The 23,030-nt window shown below is 41.6% G+C and overlaps 1 protein-coding gene across 8 annotated transcripts; it reads right to left on the bottom strand.

Annotated features, from left to right (window-relative positions):
• Nucleotides 1-246: 246 nt before the first annotated feature.
• Nucleotides 247-22,948, bottom strand: LOC115102327 (forkhead box protein P1-B-like). Of its 8 annotated transcripts, none has more exons than XM_029622163.2 (16): nt 22,800-22,948; nt 8,082-8,242; nt 6,217-6,342; nt 5,911-6,000; nt 5,298-5,424; nt 4,980-5,121; nt 4,783-4,890; nt 4,443-4,530; nt 4,272-4,355; nt 3,901-4,105; nt 3,680-3,756; nt 3,433-3,534; nt 2,932-3,059; nt 2,667-2,724; nt 2,402-2,484; nt 247-2,290 (listed from the first exon to the last, which is right to left on the bottom strand). In XM_029622163.2, exons 2-16 carry the CDS (start codon nt 8,226-8,228, stop codon nt 2,128-2,130), a joined length of 1,728 nt encoding a protein of 575 aa, XP_029478023.2. In that variant the 5' UTR covers nt 8,229-8,242; nt 22,800-22,948; the 3' UTR covers nt 247-2,127. The 8 variants fall into 8 exon arrangements, with proteins under 8 accessions (XP_029478023.2, XP_029478022.2, XP_029478026.2 ...); XM_029622162.2 differs by having other exon boundaries at nt 22,811-22,948; XM_029622166.2 differs by having other exon boundaries at nt 2,402-2,481; nt 22,811-22,948.
• Between the last annotated feature and the right edge of the window lie 82 nt (nt 22,949-23,030).

Raw genomic sequence — 23,030 nt, 5'->3', positions numbered from 1 at the left:
TTGTGTCAATTAATCCAGTAAGCGATGGGTTTCCAACTGGCAAATTCATTCATTTATACAGTAGACGCTTCTCCTGACAAACAGAGTTGGCTTCTTCTTCACATTGCCTGTCATCCATTAGATATACACATATTGACCACTGAAGTATGGCCATTACCACACTGTTAAAACCAACTCAGGTCATAACTCAAACCTGCACATAAACACAATGATGAATACTGCAAATTGTATATTCACCACACACACTTTAGATACAGCATTTATTACAGACAGCTTTTAGTGCACAAATCTGGCAATGTACAATACAATGGTAAATAAGACCAAAAAGCAATGTTTGGGCCAGTGGGAAAAAAATTAGATTAGGAGGCTACACAAATAATTATATCCCAACAGAGGTTATACATACACTACCGTTCACAAGTTTGGGGCCACTTAGAAATGTCCTGTTTTTTAAAAGAAAAAGCACATTTTTTGTCCATTAAAATAACATCAAATTGATCATAAATACAGTGTAGACATTGTCAATGTTGTAAATGACTATTAAAGCTGGAAATGGCTGATTTGTAATGGAATATCTACAGAGGCCCATTATCAGCAACCATCACTCCTGTGTTCCAATGGCACGTTGTGTTAACTAATTCAAGTGCATCATTTATCAAGAGGACATGTACATTAGTGTCTAGTTTGAGAAACAGACACCTCACAAGTCCTCAACTGCTTCATTAAATGATACCCGAATAACACCAGTCTCAAAGTGAACAGTGAAGAGGCGACTCTGGGATGCTTTCCTTTTTATTGACCAATCTGAGGTATGGCTTTTTCTTTGCAACTCTGCCTAGAAGGCTAACATCCCGGTGTCACCTCTTCACTGTTGACATTGAGACTGGTGTTTTGAGGGTACCATTTAATGAAGCTGCCAGTTGAGGACTTGTGAGGTGTCTGTTTCTCAAACTAGACACTCTAATGTACTTGTCCTCTTGCTCAGTTGTGCACTGGGGCATTCCATTCCTCTTTCTATTCTGGTTAGGGACAGTTTGTGCTGTTCTGTGAAGGGAGTAGTACACAGCGTTGTACAAGATCTTTAGTTTCTTGGCAATTTCTCACATGGAATAGCCTTCATATCTCAGAACAAGAATAGACTGATGAGTTTCAGAAGAAAGTTTTGTTTCTAGCCATTTTGGGCCTGTAATAGAACACACAAATGCTGATGCTCCAGATACTCAACTAGTCTAAAGAAGGCCAGTTGTATTGCTTCTTTACCAGAACAACAGTTTTCAGCTGTGCTAACATAATTGTAAAAAGGGTTTTCTAATGATCAATTAGCCTTTTAAAATGATAAACTTGGATTAGCTAATACAACTTGCCATTGGAACACAGGAGTGATGGTTTCTGACTCTGTACGCCTATGTAGATTTTCTATAAAGAATCTGCTGTTTCCAGCCACAACAGTCATTTACAACATTAACAAGGTCTACACTGTATTTCTGATCAATTTGATGGTATTTCAAAAGGACCAAAAAAAATTGCTTTTCCTTCAAAAACAAGGACATTTCTAAGTGACCCCAAACTTTTGAACGGTGGTGGAAATCATATTGTTGGCAGTGTAAAAGTAACCAATTATCAATGATGTCATGTCACAAACGGAACACAGGATTACTATCTGCAGGTTGTCTGGTACTCACATAGGTAAAAAATAAACACGTTTGTGGGAGAAAACAAACATTCATCTTCATGAAGTACTGTCCATAAATATTGCCAATGCTCTGGTTATTAAATATACATATTCATGAAAGAGTGAAACAAAAGACATTGAAGAAAGAACATAACTCTGCATCACTGAACCAGCTCCCCATAGGGCTTCATCATTGGTTGTACTGCCTCACAATAAGCCAATACGAATACATTATTTGAGGACAAGCGGTGTTACAATAATAGGTTCTGTTGTCTTCAGTGTGAGCTTGGGTGGATAATACCCAGTACAAATGATGCCAGTACAACAGAGCATAAAACATCTTCAATAAATAGTCACTTGATATGAAATAGTTCTACCAAGTCATTTGGTATATTTCATAGTTTTCCAATGTGGGAGTGCAGTGGAGATTGACAGTTTGGAATGCATTCTCTCTTTCATTGCGAAGGCACATGAGCCAGCTGCAGGTTGGGTCTTTCTGGGCTACCGCCATCTTCGTCTTGGTCCACATCTGAGCTGTGCTCATCAGAGCTCTCAGTCTCAGAACAGTCATGGGGCACATTCTCATATGCCTCCTCGTCCATTAGCTCTTCTTTTACGCTGGGAAGAAAAGTCATGATGAGGAAAAAAAGATACTTATGGTGACTTCTGAAACTGAGAACCGTTTCTCCTTTACCAGATCTAGTTTTTAAATGGTGATGAAACACTCACAGGGGGTGCATAGGGTACTGCTCTTCACTGCTGTCACTGTAGGATCCATTCCCATACCAGAGAGTTGCATTCATCTCTTCCTGCTGGAACATATAGGGCAGAGAGCTTAGAGAGGGAGCGCCTATGAAAGCTGGGTTGAATGGAGGTATACTACTATCTAGCCATTCAGCCTGAAAAGATACACGCCATAGGTTTATAGCATAATGACAAAAATAAAGGTTGGGCACTCATTTAAAGCAATCTGAAGAGTATTGTGTGTACTTACCTTAGGAGTAAGGGAAGCTGAGCTGTGACCATGGCCAGTGTTCTCTCTTCTGAAAGATCTGCAGTTACACATAAACACACTTTATTTAATTGAACAAAAACACTGACTGGGAAATAGAGGAAAAACACAATATCCTCACAGGACATTGTTATATTAATTACGTGGTTTCTACAAGTATAACACCAACAGAAATACGGGTTTAACATGTTAAGAAACAGAGACATACAGGGAGCTATACTGAAGAGATCGAGCATGTTAAATGTACCCTTCACCAGCAGGCTTCTGGGGTCTTCTCCTCTGGAACTCCATCTCATCAACTGTCCACACAGCTCCTTTTACGTTCTCCACTCGCACAAAACACTTGTGGAGGCTGAGGTTGTGTCTCACTGCATTCTGCAGAGTCACGAAGAAGAACATACAGTATTAACACCACACACAGCTTCAAGGTAAAGACAAGAACATTCTTCCATAAGAGATGTTCTAATACCATTAAACATTTCTAAAGACTCATGCATATGGCATACAGTGGAGGCTGCTGAGGGGAGGACAGCTCATAATAATGGCTGTCATGGAGTCAATGGAGTGGTATCAACCACATGGAAACCACATCTTTGATGCGTTAGATACCATTTCATTGACCCCATTCCAGCCATTCTTATGAGTCATCCTCCCTTCAGCAGCCTCAACTGATGGCATAGCAACTAAACATAGCACAAGGATATTCTTATACATGTAAATAACCCCATAAATTGGCATAGCCAAATACCTTCCATGTTGCTGCATTGCGTCTGAAATATGCAAACGTTTGTGTGAACCAATTGTAGATTTCATTTAGTGTCAGCTGCTTATAGGGTGATTCAAATATTGCCTAAATTATGCAAACACAAAGAAATACAATTAGCAAATGATAATCATCACTACATACAGTATTTGAGGAACAAAACATCTGGTATAGCTAACATTTAGTCAAGAGGGTAAACCAGGGTGAAATAAAAAATACATGTATTCCTTACCTGTCTTATTAGGGCTGCATATGTAAATGGTGGTCTAACTTCCGTACTGATGTAGAACTCTTTATTCTGAACAATATCTGTTAAAAGGAATTAGAAACGTATTTGAATAAAATCAATGCTTAAAGCCAAACAAATAGATAAACCATTAAAGGCATATCAGTAGTTCAAAGAATATGTAGCCCACCACCCTCATTAGATTCAGCATCCCACTGCTAACTCACCTTGATTCATGTTCTTGCTGTACTTGTCTGAGTACCGTCTCCTCCCAGGGCTCACAGTGAGCAGGGTGTTGGGAGTGATGATAGAGGAGGTCGGGGGAGGTGTCAGGGGTGTGGAAGGAGCAGTGGCACTTTGAGACAAGCTCATGGGAGGAAGCACCTTGGGAAATGTCACCTGGGAGAAGGCAACGTTGGGCATAAGATCCACCTGAAAAATCAAAAGCAATGATTCATTTAAACTCAGTACAGAGAACATAGCTGTAGGGAATGCAAAAATTGAAAGTGATTATTCTACCATTATGGCTAATACTTGTCTGACTGTTGGTAACCTGATTTGAATTAAATATATGGCCACTAATACTCCACAGACTTACTGTTGGTGTTGCTGGTTTTGACATTTGCTCAGAGGATTTGAGGTGAGACATCATGGCTTGCAGACGCTCTCTGTCTTTTTTCAACTGCATTGGGAAGATATAAAAAAAGATGTAATGTAAAGTCGATCCTGTACAATGAATGGGCTTTATTTAAGCAAACGTCAACTGTACCTGCAGTTCTAGCTGCTGAACAACCTGCATCTGCACTCGACACTGTGCTGTACTCTTGTCATCCAGTGTATGTTCACCGTTCAGATGTCTGGGAGAAAAACACATTCCCATGACAAGTCAAGATAACATTCAGAACGGGAAAGGGGGATACCTAGTCAGTTGTACAGCTGAATACATTCAACTGAAATGTGTCTTCCACATTTATCCCAACCCCTTTGAATCAGAGAGGTGCGGAGAGCTGCCTTAATCAAAACCACTACAACGCAGTGTTGTTATTACATTAGGAGACTGACTTTAAATTTGTCTCTCTGACAAAATTAATAGAGGAGGAGAAACTCACTCGAGAAAAGCCTGAAAGTCTCCAAAGACTGCCTCACAGCCAGACCATTTGCACATGCCGTGTCCATAGAGAGGGTGAGTGTTTTGTGAGTGATCATCCACAGGACCACTGCAGAGAGACACATCTTCAATGTTACCCTTCAGGAAGAGGTTGGTCAGATGATAATGAATAAACACTGTTCTAGAATGGCTAATCACCTGTCTTTCTTCTTTAGTGGCTGTGATTTATGATTCCCATTAGTGGTGGACTGCTGGCTGTGGAGCAGGTTCTTCTGAAAAGTGGCTGGATACTCACCACCAGAGGGCAGGCTTGTACTATACTCACACCCTTTCACTAAACCTCAGAGAAATACACAAGTACATATCATATTAATTCATTCAGCCGAATAAATTAAATATCTTAGCCCAACAACAACAACAACAACAAGTATAGCAGCAGGCAGCCATGGTGGAAGAGAACAACAACAACAAGCTAAGAATAGATTAAAGGGTGGGGGCTTGGTGGTAGACACTTACCCTGAGCTGTAGAGGGGCTCATGGAGGGCAGGACAGACAGGAGACCCTGTCTCTGGAGGCTGAGGAGGTGCTGCTGTTGGACTTGCAAGAACTGCTGCTGGATGACCATGTGCTGGGCTGTTAGCTGCTGTGATGAGGGGGGTCGATACAGTTACATATCGAGATATAATTTGACGATACGTTGTATCGTTGACAATATCGCAATATTATTTTGTGCTAGTTGGCTGTACCTGCATCAAAACTACAGTATTTTCCCCATCTTTTTAAATTGGGAGCCAATTTGTTTTCAGCCCTTTTATTTACATGACTGATCAACACTCGTTCTCATGTCTCTCTCTTCCCCTTCTGCAGCACAAATATGGTGAGCAATATGTTTGGACCATGGAATGGTAATTTAATCACAGTATTAAATCGCAAATCACAGTATTGAATCGCAATACATATCGTATCGGCACCCAAGTATCGTGATAATATCGTATCATGAGGTCCCTGGCAATTCCCAGTCCCAAAGAATATACTATAATAATAATACATGGATTTGATATAGTGCCTTGGAACATTTGGTTGAAGGCAAAATACAGACATTTGACAAAAAATATGTAGGCCGGCCTACCTCTTGCTCTGACTTCTCAGCATGCTTCTGCTGTAGGAGCTGGGCGTTGAACTGGTCCTGCTGTTTCTGGCAGAGATCCTGTATGTGTTGCTGTAGAAGAAATGTCGAGTTAATGGAAGGTCATGAGGAAATACAGCTCTCACTTTCAAGCCATCAGTATCTTACGAAGATCCTCATGGGAAAAAAATTAATAGGTGACAATACAGAGAAACAAAACTAAAAAGTGCTGCTGATAATATTACAATTAAAGAATGACACAATAAAGCATTTAAATGCTACCACAGTGTGGTAGAATGATGTGATTACCTGGTGTAACATGAGTGCTTTCTGCTGCTGGAGCAGGGCCTGGATCTGCTGTGGGTTGAGGACCTGCTGCAGTGTCTGCTGAAGAGTCTCCACCGGAGGTGTCATCATAGACACCGAGACTGGAACCTGCCAACAACACAAGTTGAGCACAGATTAGACCTAGTCTAGCCTGAAAATAACAGACAAATAATGCCAACAACACCATTAAAAAGTGTTTTTGGAAGACTGAAAAAAATATAGAAACAGCCTCCACTAGGCATCCAGCAATTACCTCTCCCTCTCCGCCTTACACTCACAGCTCTGGGGATGTTTACAGTAAACATAAACAGAATAATTAAAGCTGAATCGATATATAAATAATGAATACAAAGCCAGGGATGCAGGGCAAGTTTTGCAAAAACAGAACTCTGCATTGCATTTTAATTTAGGTCTGAACCACAAACAAACAGTTCCCACTAAGACTGGCTCTGTTTTGGATCCAGTAAACAAACTGCTGGAGGATGTCACAGAGGCTCTAGGCTAACAATAACAGTGGATGGATTGCAGTGGAGAACGCCCTTTCCCACACTGACTAAACGTGCACTGGCACAGGTGCTCGGTGTTTACTAAGGTCCTTATAGACCTATACTATATATGAGACCTATGGCTTTACATAACTTAAAGCAGAAGGTCAAATAATTGCATCAGCTGGACTTGAACTTAAACATCTGCATTACAAAAAAAAACCTTACGGGAGCCAGATAGTCGCTGTATATATGGCATGGAAATGGGCCATCTTCTTTTGTATGCACACCATCAACAAAACAAAAGCCTGCGCCTAACCTAATCCTTGTTTCCATGACGGCAGGGCAGACAAGTCCAAACATCTTTTGTTATTGTCGATGACAAACATATTTTGTTTTTGTTATTGTCGAGGACAGAAACCCACATACTCATGAAGGACAGTATAAACACTGGGCTAGTCTTCATATTGAGGTCTGCGTTCTAAGACTACTGTTGCCAAACACAAGATACATGCCTTTCTGAAACCCTGAATACTTTTCATACAACAGACCCTTATACTTAATCTTTCTCTGAGCTGAGATGTAGCAAACCTTAAGTAACCAAAGGCAACAGCCAACACACCCAAACCCCAACCTACAATGCACAAATGGAATATAAACTACAACACCAGAGTAGGGAAAATGCTTGAAAGAGGCAATAAAGAGCCATGGAAATGTTTATATGATTTAAGCAAATATCCTCGGATTACATGGCACAATTACATTATAAATATGTTAGGTCACTGAGTAGTAACACATGCACAATTATTCTGACTAACACGGTCACAATTACTAGCTAGGTCATTAGTTAGCAACATATATAAGTGACTAACAGTGTTGCATTTTAACATTTAACATAGCCGTTTCCACCAAGCAAATGCAACCAATGTACATACCAGTAAACAAAAAAACAAGTATTATCTTTCTAAATGTAGAAATAGGCTAGTTGCTGAAATGACAATCAAGCAGACAAACCTGATCAAGTCCATTTACAGTGGTTGTCTTTGGCAGTCAGAGAGACGCAGGATGGAAAGAGACCGAGAGAAGCAAGCCGTGCACAACGTTAGGCTGTCTGGCAATCTGACAGAGTGCTTGTGTGCATAAACAAAACTAGCCAATAACAAAGATCCTTCCTCCTTCACCAATCACAAAGTGCCTCTGCAGTCTATCTGCACTGCCGTTGGCTCAGAGCTCAGTTTAGCTAGCTTACCCACCATACAAACAAAGAAATATGCTAAATGTGCTAATTTGAGAACACATATCCTTTAGTCTGGAAAGTAAGCATGTGCACGTTATAACACGTTATAAAATAAGTTTGGTAACCTGGTTTTGCTGCTGGCTGTCAGCCCCGGAACCCTCTGGAGTTGGAGTCTGAGTGCTCAGCCAATCGTCCCTTTCAGCACTGTCCCCATTCTCTGTCTGATTGGCTGGACTGGTGCAGGTTGTCTGCTCTGACCCAGACTCATGCATCTGGACTCACTGACCTGAGAAAAGAACACGAACACCAGAGCTCTAAAATCAGAAGCTGGATATAGGATGAAAAATGGGCTACTTCATGTAAATTCACAATGTCTCTCCACAACACTGATGTTATGCTACATTTATTTTGAACAATTCCATATGCACATGGTACAATTTCTTACTTATCTTATCCAAGAAACATTCACTAAGGTTGCAGATGAGCAGAGAGAGACAAGGTTACAAGACAACAGTTTCCCTCTTGCCAAGATAAACCATCTACCCTACCAGAAGGAGTAGGAGATATTTGTTAAGTAGCTGATTGCTTCCATGGCTACGGTAAATAAAGGGGCCATGGGTTGGTGTTTATGAGCAAACACGTTGTCCTTCTGGAGCAATTTAACATTAACCAGGAGATACGATAAACATATCTGGCAGGTAACACAATACTGCATTAAAGGGAGGGCCATGTGTATACAGCTGGGGGAGTGTTCGATACAAAAGCAACACAGCAAACATAAACACCAACAGACAATCTGAAGACAAACAAGCTCTTTGAACTGGGAAGATTCAAATGTCCACAACTGCTAAAAACTGAGATACATTTGCTGAATATATTTAGGCTTGTCTACATACACTACTACATGACCAGAAGTATGTGGACGATTTCTGTTTGGCCCCCACTTTGTGCACGGAGGCATTGTCATGCTTAAACAGGAAAGGGACTTCCCCAAACTGTTACCACAAAGTTGGAAGCACGGAATTGTCTATAATTTCATTGTATGCTGTAGCATTATGATATCCCTTCACTGGAACTAAGGGGCCTAAACCGAACTATGAAAAACAGCCTCAGACCATTATTCCTCCTCCACCAAACTTTACAGTTGGCACTATGCATTGGGGCAGGTAGCGTTCTCCTGGCATCCACCAAACCCGGACTCGTCTGTCGGACTGCCAGATGGTGAAGTCGATTTATCACTTCAGGGAATGCGTTTCCGCTGCTCCAGAGTCCAATGGTGGCGAGCTTTACACCACTCCAGGCGACGCTTGGCATTGCGCATGGTGATCTTAGGTTTGTGTGCAGCTGCTCAGCCATGGAAACCCATTTCATGAAGCTTCCAACAAACAGTTATTGTGCTGACGTGGCTTGACATTATTATTTTTTACACGCTATGCGCTTCAGCACTTGGCGGTTCCGTTCTGTGAGCTTGTATAGCCTACCACTTGTTGGCTGAGCCGTTGTTGCTCTTAGAGGTTTCCACTTCACAACAACAGGACTTACAGTTGACCGGGGTGGCTCTAGCAGGGCAGAAATTTGACAAACTGACTTGTTGGATAGGTGGCATCCTATGACGGTGCCACATTGAAAGTCACTGAGCTCCTCATAAGGCCATTCCTCTGCCAATGTTTGTCTATGGGGATTGCATGGCTGTGTGCTCGGTTTTATACACCCGTCAGCAATGGGTGTAACTGAAATAGCCGATTCCACTAATTTGAAGGGGTGTCCACATACTTTTGTATATATAGTGTACTTCTGAATAAAACTGAAACATAGGCTACCCAACTGTAAGATGCATTATAAACTGTAAGATGCATTATAAACTGGGTGGTTCCAGCCTTGAATGCTGATTGGTTGACAGCCGTGGTCTATCAGATCGTATACCCAAGTCTAAGAGCTGTGTCCATCGTGCATAAGAACAGCCCTTAGCCGTGGTATATTGGCCAGATATACCACACCCCTCCTGCCTTGATGCTTAATTATACCATGGCATTGTTTAATACTCCATTGCACGGTAGAATTCAAATGACTACAGATCATTTTTAACGTTTTATTTGAGCTGCTATTGAAAGCAAAAGTCGAACTGATAACAGTATTGGTATCGTTGAATTAGATGTTCATAATAGCAAGCTATGATTTATAGTTTGGTTAGCTAAACTAGCAAATCTGTTTGGCTACCACAGAAACGACTGTAGCTATCTAGTAAACTTGCTAGCTACTTCAGTGGATGTTGAACACATTTCTACTGGCAAATGAACACATTTATATTGGCAAATGTGTTCAATTATATCCATGGTATAAAATGGATAATCAACTGGGCTCTATGCGTTCTCTGAAAAATAATGCAACTCCGTGAAAGGTCAGACCCACTCCGCCAGCGCGTCGTACCTGGATTGGAACACACCTATATCGTAAATTGTTTTCCATAGAACGGATAGCCCCTCATTGACTATCCCCACGTCTTGGATTGTGTATTAATTCGGATTTCTGTACCTATTCGTCTTTTCATTCCACAGCAAGGCTGATTTCTGATTATTTTAGGCAACGGCAGCCATGGGTGTATTTGCGCACAAGTGTTTCATCCTGTTGTGCCCGTCAGCATACCCGATCTGTCGGATCCAGTAAGTTACTGCTAGCACAGCAGACAGCAACACAAACTAGTTTTTTTTAGGGTAGACGTGAATCCTCTGAATACCTACTTCAACTTTCAGTACAGACAACATACGCCTAGATACACCAATGAAACAATGCATTTCAACCCTGATTCCTAGATGCAGCCTACCATAGTTCTATAATACAGATTAATGAGAGAAATAAAGAACACTAGCTATAGAAATGTCAAATTATAACAATCACAAACGAGAATGGTTCTAGCCAAAATATCCAAACAACTAACCTGCACGTCTTTACAATACACTATCCTTACCTTGGCAGAAAAGGCACAGCGCTGTAGGTGTTCAGCTGAGTTCAAGGCAGTAGCGAGAAATGTGTGTGTGTGTAGCCTATGTGCACTGTGCACACATGAACAGGTGCTGTGTTTTAACATGCCTGTTTGCATAAACACAAACACTCGGCAAATAGAACAGGGGCAAACCATATACACAAGGAATATCTACATTCTGTTCATTTTATTGAATGCACATTGCACTGTCTAATGTTCAGCTCTTTTTTTACTTTTTGGGGATCAACATTTTCCCTCTGGATTTCCTTTGGGAGTCTAAACTTTAATGACAACTATCATTCAGAGTTACAAACAAAAGGCGTTGTGTGACTGCACCAAGGCATTGGCCATTGTTCCCAAACTGGCAGCATGCGGGTGGTTTTATTTTTGCAATAAAACATTTATATAAAAAATAAATTTATGTGGAATTTTCATTGTTGGACATAAAATACTGCAAAAACACCAGGAAATCAGCTCCAAGTGATATTCATTTAACAAATCCGTTCAAGTATTCCCACGTTCCCAAGTATTCCCAAGACACGTGGTCGAATACAAATGTAAGCAAGCTTTGAAATGGTTTTACTCAAACATATCTTGCGGTCAATTTTCAGTCTATAAGTTATTTTGAATTATGTTTCTGGTTGATGATCCCTGCATTAGGCTATCTTTACAAAGTGAAATGTATTCACCATTCACCTGCATGCTAAGTTTACCACTCTGAGGAACAATTACGGGACAATGCAAATAGAAAAAAGCTAATGTGAAATTCAACAGATGGTATTCAGTTAACATTTGCATTGCTGGCCCACAGTAAGTTTTGATTAATTGCCATTTTCATAAACCATGCAGGATGGATGATGCTAGACTATATCATCTTTGTTTCCATGGAAGAGACAAGGATAGTGATTCTCTACCAGGATCCCTTAAAAAATGATTGACACAAAGCCAACACACTCCATCTAAACTCTATTATAGATTCGCTTGAGCAGCAGTGTAAGATTAAGCATAGGTTATGTCAGCCAGGTTGACTGGTCCCTAAATTATCATAATATGCTGTAGGCCTACATCATCTATCCTAAATAAATACATTTCCACCCTTACGGAAACCATGCAACAAACACAAACTCAAAACAGCCTGGGGTGAGTTTCAGCACATTACATACACTGCTCAAAAAAATAAAGGGAACACTAAAATAACACATCCTAGATCTGAATGAATGAAATATTCTTATTAAATACTTCTTCTTTACATAGTTGAATGTGCTGACAACAAAATCACACAAAAATGATCAATGGAAATCAAATTTATCAACCCATGGAGGTCTGGATTTGGAGTCACACTCAAAATTAAAGTGGAAAACCATACTACAGGCTGATCCAACTTTGATGTAATGTCCTTAAAACAAGTCAAAATGAGGCTCAGTAGTGTGTGTGGCCTCCACGTGCCTGTATGACCTCCCTACAACGCCTGGGCATGCTCCTGATGAGGTGGCGGATGGTCTCCTGAGGGATCTCCTCCCAGACCTGGACTAAAGCATCCGCCAACTCCTGGACAGTATGTGGTGCAACAGTTGGTGGATGGAGCGAGACATGATGTCCCAGATGTGCTCAATTGGATTCAGGTCTGGGGAACGGGCGGGCCAGTCCATAGCATCAATGCCTTCCTCTTGCAGGAACTGCTGACACACTCCAGCCATATGAGGTCTAGCATTGTCTTGCATTAGGAGGAACCCAGGGCCAACCGCACCAGCATATGGTCTCACAAGGGGTCTGAGGATCTCATCTCGGTACCTAATGTCAGTCAGGCTACCTCTGGCAAGCACATGGAGAGCTGTGCGGCCCCCCAAAGAAATGCCACCCCACACCATGACTGACCCACCGCCAAACCGGTTATGCTGGAGGATGTTGCAGGCAGCAGAACGTTCTCCACGGCGTCTCCAGACTGTCACGTCTCTCACATGTGCTCAGTGTAAACCTGCTTTCATCTGTGAAGAGCACAGGGTGCCATTGGCGAATTTGCCAATCTTGGTGTTCTCTGGCAAATGCCAAACGTCCTGCACGGTGTTGGGCTGTAAGCACAACCCCCACCTGTGGACGTCGGGCCCTTATACCACACTCTTGGAGTCTGTTTCTGACCGTTTGAGCAGACACATGCACATTTGTGGCCTGCTGGAGGTCATTTTGCAGAGCTCTGGCAGTGCTCCTCCTGCTCCTCCTTGCACAAAGGCGGAGGTAGCGGTCCTGCTGCTGGGTTGTTGCCCTCCTACGGCCTCCTCCACATCTCCTGATGTACTGGCCTGTCTCCTGGTAGCGCCTCCATGCTCTGGACACTACGCTGACAGACACAGCAAACCTTCTTGCCACGGCTCGCATTGATGTGCCATCCTGGATGAGCTGCACTACCTGAGCCACTTGTGTGGGTTGTAGACTCTGTCTCATGCTACCACTAGACTGAAAGCACTGCCAGCATTCAAAAGTGACCAAAACATCAGCCAGGAAGCATAGGAACTGAGAAGTGGTCTGTGGTCGCCACCTGCAGAACCACTCCTTTACATTTAACATTTACATTTAAGTCATTTAGCAGACGCTCTTATCCAGAGCGACTTACAAATTGGTGCAATTTGGTGCAAATCACAAATTGGTGCAAATCACCCCCTTTATTGGGGGTGTCTTGCTAATTGCCTATAATTTCCACCTATTGTCTATTCCATTTGCACAACAGCATGTGAAATGTATTGTCAATCAGTGTTGCTTCCTAAGTGGACAGTTTGATTTCACAGAAGTGTGATTGACTTGGAGTTACATTGTGTTGTTTAAGTGTTCCCTTTATTTTTTCGAGCAGTGTATAATGTTAAAGGGATAGTTCACCCAAATCACATAATGGTTCCCTTACCCTGTGAGCAGTCTATAGAGAAGGTATGACAGCATTTATTTAGCCAAGATAGTCCACTCAGTAACAATTGCCACTATTTTCCAGGGAGTCCTGGGTTCCATAGAATCAATAAAAAACATATACAGCATACCCATTGGCATACATATAAAATCCCAGCATACATCATATGCAGCAGCATACAAAACCTGACTTGAATTACAGCTATATGTACTGCTCTTTTGAAGGCGGACATGGAAGCTAGCTGTCATGTGGATAAGTCCAGCTTGTTCCTGAGCAATGGGCCAAAGACCTGCAGACTGCCTTGAAAGGCCATGTTTTAAACTGATGGTTGTGCCAGTAGTTGCAGGTCCCATTGGGCATATGCTTTGACTGCTGCTCCAGAGGATGGGTGGAGACTCCCACCTGAATAGGTCTGACATGTATTCAGGCAGTTTGTACAGTCGCCTTGAAAACTGTCACTAGGGTATTGTAACGGATCCTGACCGTCAGTGGTTCGATTCCAGCTTTTTGCAGAAGAAACTCTGTCTTTATGTGTCCCCTCTGTCCGGTCATGTTGATGATACGCTGTAGCTGGTTAAGACATGTCTTATTGCCCTGATGTAAGGTGGGAAGACATACTGTGGCACATTAGTCCAGGTGAGTTGTTATCATGGTGTGGTAAAATGTCAGGATGATGTCCTTGGAGACGAAGTCCCTTGCCCGCTTTAGAGCGCCAAGCCCAGACGGTAGTTTCCCTGTGACCAGGATGACATGTTCAGTCCAGTGTAGCTGTGGACCCAATTTCAACCCCAGGTACTTTATAGTGTTTACTTGTTCATAAATGTTTTGTCCATCTGTTATTGTGACACACAGGCAAAAGTATCTCAACGTTTGTGAGTTGCCAAACAACATTGCCTTGATCTTCTGATGGTGTAGGTAGAGCTTGTTGTAAGCGAACCAAGCTGCTGCCCTCTTGATGTCATTTGACACTGACTCCTCACACTCCCTGGTGGTATTAGCTGAGTAATACAGGACTGTGTCATCTGCATATACACTACTGGTCAAAAGTCTTAGAACACCTACTCATTCAAGGAGTTTTCTTTATTTGTACTATTTTCTACATTGTATAATAATAGTGAAGACATCAAACCTATGAAATAACACATATGGAATCATGTAGTAACCAAAAAAGTTTTAAACAAATCAAAATATATTTCATATTTGAGATTCTTCAAATAGCCACCCTTTGCCTTGAAGGCAGCTTTGCACACTATTGGCATTCTCTCAACCAGCTTAATGAGGAATTATTTTCCAACAGTCTTGAAGGAGTTCCCACATGTGCTGTGCACTTGTTGGCTGCTTTTCCTTCACTCTGCCATCCAACTTATCCCAAACCATCTCAATTTGGTTGAGGTCGGGTGATTGTGGAGGCCAGGTCATCTGATGCAGCACTCCATCACTCTCAGTCTTGGTAAATAGCCCTTACACAGCCTGGAGGTGTGTTGTGTCATTGTCCTATTGAAAAACAAATTATAGTTCCACTATCCCAAAACCAGATGGGATATGGGATGGCGTATTGCTGCAGAATGCTGTGGTAGCCATGCTGGTTAAGTGTGCCTTGAATTCTAAATAAATCACAGACAGTGTCACCAGAAAAGTACCCCCACACCATAACACCTCCTCCTCCATGCTTAAGGTGGGAAATAGACATGCTGAGATCATCCGTTCACCCACATTGAGTCTCACAATGACACTGCAGTTGGAATCAGGTCCACTGGTCTAATGTCCATTGCTCATGTTTCTTGGCCCAAGCAAGTCTCTTCTTTATTATTCGTGTCCTTTAGTAGTGGTTTCTTTGCAGCAATTCAACCATGAAGGCCTGATTCACGCAGTCTCCGCTGAATAGTTGATGTTGAGATTAGAGGTTGACCGATTAATCGGAATGGCCGATAAATTAGGGCCGATTTAAAGTTTTCATAACAATCTGTATATTTGGGCGCCGATTTTTTTTATACCTTTATTTAACTAGGCAAGTCAGTTAAGAACACTTTCTTATTTTCAATGACGGCCTAGGAACGGTGGGTTAACTGCCTTGTTCAGGGGTAGAACAACGGATTTTCACCTTGTCAGCTCGGGGGATCCAATCTTGCAACCTTACAGTTAACTAGTCCAACGCAATAACGACCTGCCTCTCTCTCGTTGCACTCCACAAGGAGACTGTCTGTTACGCGAATGAAGTAAGCCAAGGTAAGTTGCTAGCTAGCATTAAACGTATCTTATAAAAAACAATAAATCATAATCACTAGTTAACTACACATGGTTGATGATATTACTAGATATAATCTAGCGTGTCCTGCGTTGCATATAATCTGACTGAGCATACAAGCAAACAAGTATCTAAGTATCTAACTGAGCGGTGGTAGGCAGAAGCAGGCGCGTAAACATTCATTCAAACAGCACTTTTGTGCGTTTTGCCAGCAGCTCTTCGTTGTGCGTCAAGCATTGCGCTGTTTATGACTTCAAACTCCCGAGATGAGGCTGGTGTAACCGAAGTGAAATGGCTAGCTAGTTAGCGCACACTAATAGCGTTTCAAATGTCACCCGCTCTGAGCCTTCTGGTAGTTGTTCCCCTTGCTCTGAATGGGTAACGCTGCTTCGATGGTGGCTGTTGTCGCTGTGTTGAGGGACAGAAGCTATATTGTTACACTGGCAATACTAAAGTGCCTATAAGAACATTCAATAGTCAAAGGTTAATGAAATACAAATGGTATAGAGGGAAATAGTCCTATAATTCCTATAATAACTACAACCTAAAACTTCTTACCTGGAAATATTGAAGACTCTTGTTAAAAGGAACCACCAGCGTTCATATGTTCTCATGTTCTGAGCAAGGAACTGAAACATTAGCTTTCTTACATAGCACATATTGCACTTTTACTTTCTTCTCAAACACTTTGTTTTTGCATTATTTAAACCAAATTGAACATGTTTCATTATTTACTTGAGGCTAAATTGATTTCATTGATGTATTATATTAAGTTAAAATAAGTGTTCATTCAGTATTGTTGTAATTGTCATTATTACAAATAAATAAATAAAAATTGTCCGATTAATCAGTATCGGCTTTTTTGGTCCTCCAATAATTGGTATCGGCGTTGGAAAATCATAAATCAGTCAACCTCTAGTTGAGATGTGTCTGTTACTTGAACTCTGTGAAGCATTTCTGTGGGCTGCAATTTCTGAGGCTGGTAACTCTAATGAACTTATCCTCTGCAGCAGAGGTCACTCTGGGTCTTCCTTTTCTGTGGCGGTCCTCATGAGAGCCATTTTCATCATAGCACTTGATGGTTTTTGCGACGGCACTTGAAGACACTTTCAAAGTCCTTGAAATGTTCTCTATTGACTGACCTTCGTGACTTAAAGTAATGATGGACTGTCATTTCTTTTTGATTATTTGAGCTGTTCTTGCCATAATATGGACTTGGTCTTTTACCAAATAGGGCTAACTTCTGTATACCCCCACTACCTTGTCACAACACAACTGATTGGCTCAAACACATTAAGAAGGAAAGAAATTCCACATATTTAATTTTAACAAGGCACACCTGTTAATTGAAATGCATTCCAGGTGACTACCTCATGAAGCTGGTTGAGAGAATTCCAAGAATGTGCAAAGCTGTCATCAAGGCAAATGGTGTCTCTTTGAAGAAGCTGAAATATAAAATCTATTTTGATTTGTTTAACACTTTTTTGGTTACTACATGATTCCAAATGTGTTATTTCATAGTTTTGATGTCTTCTCTATAATTCTACAATGTAAAAAATAGTAAAAAGAAAAGAAAACCCTTGAATGAGTAGGTGTTCTAAAACTTTTGACCAGCAGTGTATATGTATACACCATTTCTCCAGCACTGATGGAAGGTTATTTATGTAAATACAGAACAGCAGGGTCCAAGCACACTCCTTTGTGGTACTCCATTCACCACAGGTACCTGGCCTGACTGCATGTTTTGCAGTTTAGTGTACTGAGTCCGCCCCTGTAAGTATGATGTGAACCACTTGATTGCAATGCTGTCAAAGCCTAGTTTCTCAAGCTTCCTCAGGAGTGTGTGGTGGTGAACAGCGTCAAAAGCTTTCTCCAGATCCAAGAAGAGTGCTGCTGTGACCTCCTGGCTGTTACACGCAGACTACGTCCTCTACAACCCTTTGCACTGCTGTAGATGTGCTGTGTATCTTCCTAAAAAACGCTTTGATAGGTGTAAATAGGCTGTTGAGTGAGAAATAGTTAGCAACCTGGGTGTGAACCAGCCTTTCCCTGGTACCTGGAAACAGTGCCAGGGAAACTAAACCAAAGCATGGCTTGCTGTCATACCTTGCCCATAGACTGCTTACAGGGTAAGAAAACCTGTGTATAATTTGGCTGAACTATTCCTTTCATGTTTTTCTGAGTGTACACCTGCCAGATATACACCTGCCCTACTGGAAACTCTGTGCAGAAGTTAGCAATGAACTCAAGGTGTGGCATATAAAGCAATGGGCATAGCATGTGTGGGAGCCACATCATTCCAATGCACGGGGCCACATATCCATGAATCAGATTGCCGAACAGAACAGGGACAGTTCATTGGTCTAAAGAAGCTGCATACATATTCTTAGTGTTGTTGAAGTGGACCCTTTCACAGCGAAAGAACAATAAATACATCGTATTTGCTTTTTGCTTTGTTAGTTAGATAGCTATCTACAACAACATACGGACCATCATGATTTACCTTGCTAACTAGCTATTAAAGTTATGCAACTCCAAATAGCAAATGAATTGAATCGAACGTTAGCAGGGCCTATTTTGACTGGAATTAGTCTTAGAATTCCATTTGGCCTAAATGGCACAAAAAAACGTATCCCTTCTCATATTACCACTACAATTTGTTATTGTTATTAAACTGAAGAAAAAAATAACTCTTGTAGAAAGTAAACACCTCGATGGTGTCAACTGCGCTTATGTCTACATTATGAGGAAGTAGGAAACAAATTGCAGCTAAGGACTATTTTTGGTCTAGCGATCGATGACAATGAGATACACTGCCCAGCCTTACATAATTAGAAAGAAGAGATTGTCCGGATTAGAATGGTGTCCTACTTGAAAGAAACAAAATATACACATTGAGAGATATTTGGCGAAATAGACATACATACCCGTATTTCCCCAAAACAATGGCAGTCAAAGTTCTAAGAACAGTCTTTTATTTAACCAGTTTACCATTTATCTACTACCATTTGCCATTTTGTGTTTGTAATCTAGCGGTTAAGAGCGTTGGGCAGTAACCAAAAGGTGGCTAGTTCGAATCCCCGAACGGTCTATTTATTTTCAGCAAACTTAACATGTGTAAATATTTGTATGAATGTAACAAGATTCAACAACTGAGACATAAACTGAACAACTTCCCTGAACAACAGATCCAGACATGCTCAATGGGATTGAGATCCGGGCTCTTCGCTGGCCATGGCAGAACACTGACATTCCTGTCTTGCAAGAAATTACACACAGAACGAGCAGTATGGCTGATGGCATTGTCATGCTGGAGGGTCATGTCAGGATGAGCCTGCAGGAAGGGTACCACATGAGGGAGAAGGATGTCTTCCCTGTAACGCACAGCTTTGAGATTGCCTGCAATGACAACAAGCTCAGTCCGATGATGCTGTGACACACCGCTCCAGACCATGACGGACCCTCCACCTCCAAATCGATCCCGCTTCAGAGTATAGGCCATGGTGTAACGCTCATTCATTTGACGATAAACGCGAATCTGACCATCACCCCTGGTGAAACAAAACCGCGACTCGTCAGTGAAGAGCACTTTTGCCAGTCCTGTCTGGTCCAGCAATTATGGATTTGTGCCCATAGGCGACGTTGTTGCCGGTTATGTCTGGTGAGGACCCGCCTTACAACAGGCCTAAAAGCCCTCAGTCCAGCCTCTCTCAGCCTATTGCAGACAGTCTGAGCACTGATAGAGGGATTGTGCATTCCTGGTGTAACTCGGGCAGTTGTTGTTGCCATCCTGTACCTGTCCCGCAGGTGTGATGTTCGGATGTACCGATCCTGTGCATGTGTTGTTACACGTGGTCTGCCACTGTGAGGACGATCAGTTGTTCGTCCTGCCTCCCTGTTGTGTGGTCTTAGGCGTCTCACAGTACGGACATTGCAATTTATTGCCCTGGCCACATCTGCAGTCCTCATGCCTCCTTGCAGCATGTTTAAGACACGTTCACGCAGATGAGCAGGGACCCTGGGCATCTTTCTTTTGGTGTTTTTCAGAGTCAGTAGAAAGGCCTCTTTAGTGTCCTAAGTTTTCATAACTGTGACCTTAATTGCCTACTGTCTGTAAGCTGTTAGTGTCTTAACGACCATTCCACAGGTGCATGTTCATTAATTGTTTATGGTTCATTGAACAAGCATGGGAAACAGTGTTTAAACCCTTCACAATGAAGATATGTGAAGTTATTTGGATTTTTACGAATTATCCTTGAAAGACAGGGTCCTGAAAAGGGGACGTTTCTTTTTTTTGCTGAGTTTATCCTTTTAAAAAAGCTACTTTTTAGTGTCTGTGTCCAGTGTCTGTGTTTATATGTTAAGAGGGTGTTACTTTCGCAGATAATGTCATCCATACGTCCCTTTCCACACTACTAACTCAAGAGAAAGGGCCGATAAGGCATTTACAGATTACTGTGAAGTAATATAATGATGATTCATGTTTATTATTACGTGTTTTTATGCTCATGTTTTGAAATTATACTTCATTACTGTAACAATTATCAATAAGCCTGAACGTTAATTCAGTCGCCTCTGGTCGAAAAAAACGTAATTTCCTAGTACATCTCCCAAAAGCAACACAGGCCTAATACAAGATAAATAGCTACCTGTAAAGTAATGAGTGACCATTTTAGAAAATCATGGGACATATAGTCTTTGGTTGCATGATATTTTATGTCAATCATATTGCTGCTATTGTAACTGTATAACTTTAGACCGTCCCCTCGCCCATACCCGGGCGCGAACCAGGGACCCTCTGACACATCAACAACAGTCACCCACGAAGCATCGTTACCCATCGCTCCTCAAAAGCCGGGTCCCCTGCAGAGCAAGGGGAACTACTACTTCAAGGTCTCAGAGCACATGACGTCATCGATTGAAACGCTATTTAGAGCGTACCACCGCTAACTAAGCTAGCCGTTTCACATCCGTTACACTACACTCACCCACCTTTTGACCTCCTCCTTTTTCCGCAGCAACCAGTGATCCGGGTCAACAGCATCAATGTAACAGTATAACTTTAGACCGTCCCCTCGCCCATACCCGGGCGCGAACCAAGGGACCCTCTGCACACATCAACAACAGTCACCCTCGAAGCATCGTTACCCATCGCTCCACACTAGTTCAAGGTCTCAGAGCAAGTAACGTCACCGATTGAAACGCTATTTAGCGCGTACCACCGCTAACTAAGCTAGCCGTTTCACATCCGTTACACTATAGCCTATAATTTAAGCTTTGTGGTCTTTATGCTGTCATCTTTAAATACAGTGTATTTGTCTTATTAATTCCTAAGATCAGTCTCAAACCTGCCCCACCTATCCCAGCCAATTGCTGGACTTTCACATTTAGGTTACGAGGCCACATCCAGTTCAAACCACATTTGAAAAATAAAAGGTGGCTTGTTTATCAAGTGTTCTGCCTTGCAATAATAAATATCTGAATAAATAACAATCAAAATGATATTTAGTACTATAATGGTATTTACTAACATAATATAATTACAAAAATAGTTTTTAAGTGTTCTAGGCTACCCTACCCAAGAACTAGGGTTAAAGCTAAAATAGGTAGGGCTAATATAGGTTATACCTATTACTAACATAATATAATTACAAAAATAGTTTTTAAGTGTTCTAGGCTACCCTACCCAAGAACTAGGGTTAAGGCTAAAATAGGTTATACCTAGGGTTTTTAAGGCAAAAAAAACAGTATTGTTTGTAGCTCTCTTGCTCCTCCCTGTGGCCTTCTGTGGGTACTACATAACTCCTTCGTGACACTTGATAGGCTCAATCTGAGGTAGCAACTGCATCAGATCTATAAATCAATGAGCTATACCTATCCATTTAGTTCGCAACTCCATGAACCTGCGCAGCATTCGATGCCTATTAACAAACAGATTTCGACGCATATCAAATTACTCAGCAGCCATTTAGAAACAAAAAATCGTTAAAAAAAGAAGTTATTTCTTAATTAAAAATGTCTTCTGGCTGTTTAAATCAGCTACATCTTGAAAAAGACGCCAGTGACATGCGTTTTGTTTAGGTTTACACCTTTTTCTGAAAGTAATTATGGTTAACCATGACCAGAAAATGTTTAACGGCTCTGCGCCAGTCATCGTTTGGCACTGTAAAGGTCACAACAAAGTGTGCCGAGGCGAACATTGAGTTTGCTCACTAAGTAACCGTAACCTTGTTTAACAATAGAGAAGCAGACCTTGCGACGTAGAAGAATGGGCTGGGAATAGAATGTTTGGAAGACGAGTTGGTGCCACCGTGCTCAATAGAACTAAAATAAGGCCTGTTTTTTCGCGATTACTTCAAAACTACGGCAAGCAGTTGGGACATGTGGTAATTTAAGAAACTGGGCTTCACGGCGGATGCAATGAAGTCGTTTTTAAAAAGCGTTGTTAAAAATGTCATGTGTCTAGCCTATTATCGAACAACATTAGAATTAGTCAGCTACTCAAGAGTACTGCACTTGACAAATAGTGGTTTGTTAGCTGTTAAAATAAACCCCATCGTTGTTATTTAGCTAGATAGTCATTAGCCAGCTAGTTACAGTAGGTACCTAAACAACAATGGGGTTGTTGTTGTTTACCGCTAATGTTGGCTAGCTAGGCTAACGAGATAAACAAATGTAATTAGCTATCCAAAAGCAAATTAATGTAATTAGGGTAGCAAGCATACATTTAACTTACCAGGGCATCAATTTGTAGCATGTGCTACTATTTGGCACGACTCGTTGAACAAGATAAGAAGCGATTGACAGACTCCCTCAGCCACAAGCTAACGTTTACCCAACTCGGATCAACAGTTTCAGCAGGAGTGGACACTCACTAGACAGTGCAGTTGGGCGTTTGTTCATGACGAGACCATGATGACATCACAGTCCCCTGATTAAAAAACAAACAAAACAAA

The sequence above is a fragment of the Oncorhynchus nerka genome, linkage group LG20, assembly GCF_034236695.1.
Source record: "Oncorhynchus nerka isolate Pitt River linkage group LG20, Oner_Uvic_2.0, whole genome shotgun sequence".
In the NCBI taxonomy this organism is placed as follows: Eukaryota; Metazoa; Chordata; class Actinopteri; order Salmoniformes; family Salmonidae; genus Oncorhynchus; species Oncorhynchus nerka.
This window is presented reverse-complemented; position numbering and strand designations above follow the sequence as displayed.

What these genes read in the sequence shown, in the direction of transcription:
- LOC115102327 (XM_029622163.2), bottom strand. Translation starts at nt 8,228, where the DNA reads ATGCATGAGTCTGGGTCAGAGCAGACAACCTGCACCAGTCCAGCCAAT. An exon ending in CAGAAGCCTGCTGGTGAAGG is followed by an intron (nt 2,725 to 2,931) that starts GTACATTTAACA and finishes GTGTAACTGCAG; the next exon opens with ATCTTTCAGAAGAGAGAACA. An exon ending in CAGTACCCTATGCACCCCCT is followed by an intron (nt 2,291 to 2,401) that starts GTGAGTGTTTCA and finishes TTTTCTTCCCAG; the next exon opens with CGTAAAAGAAGAGCTAATGG.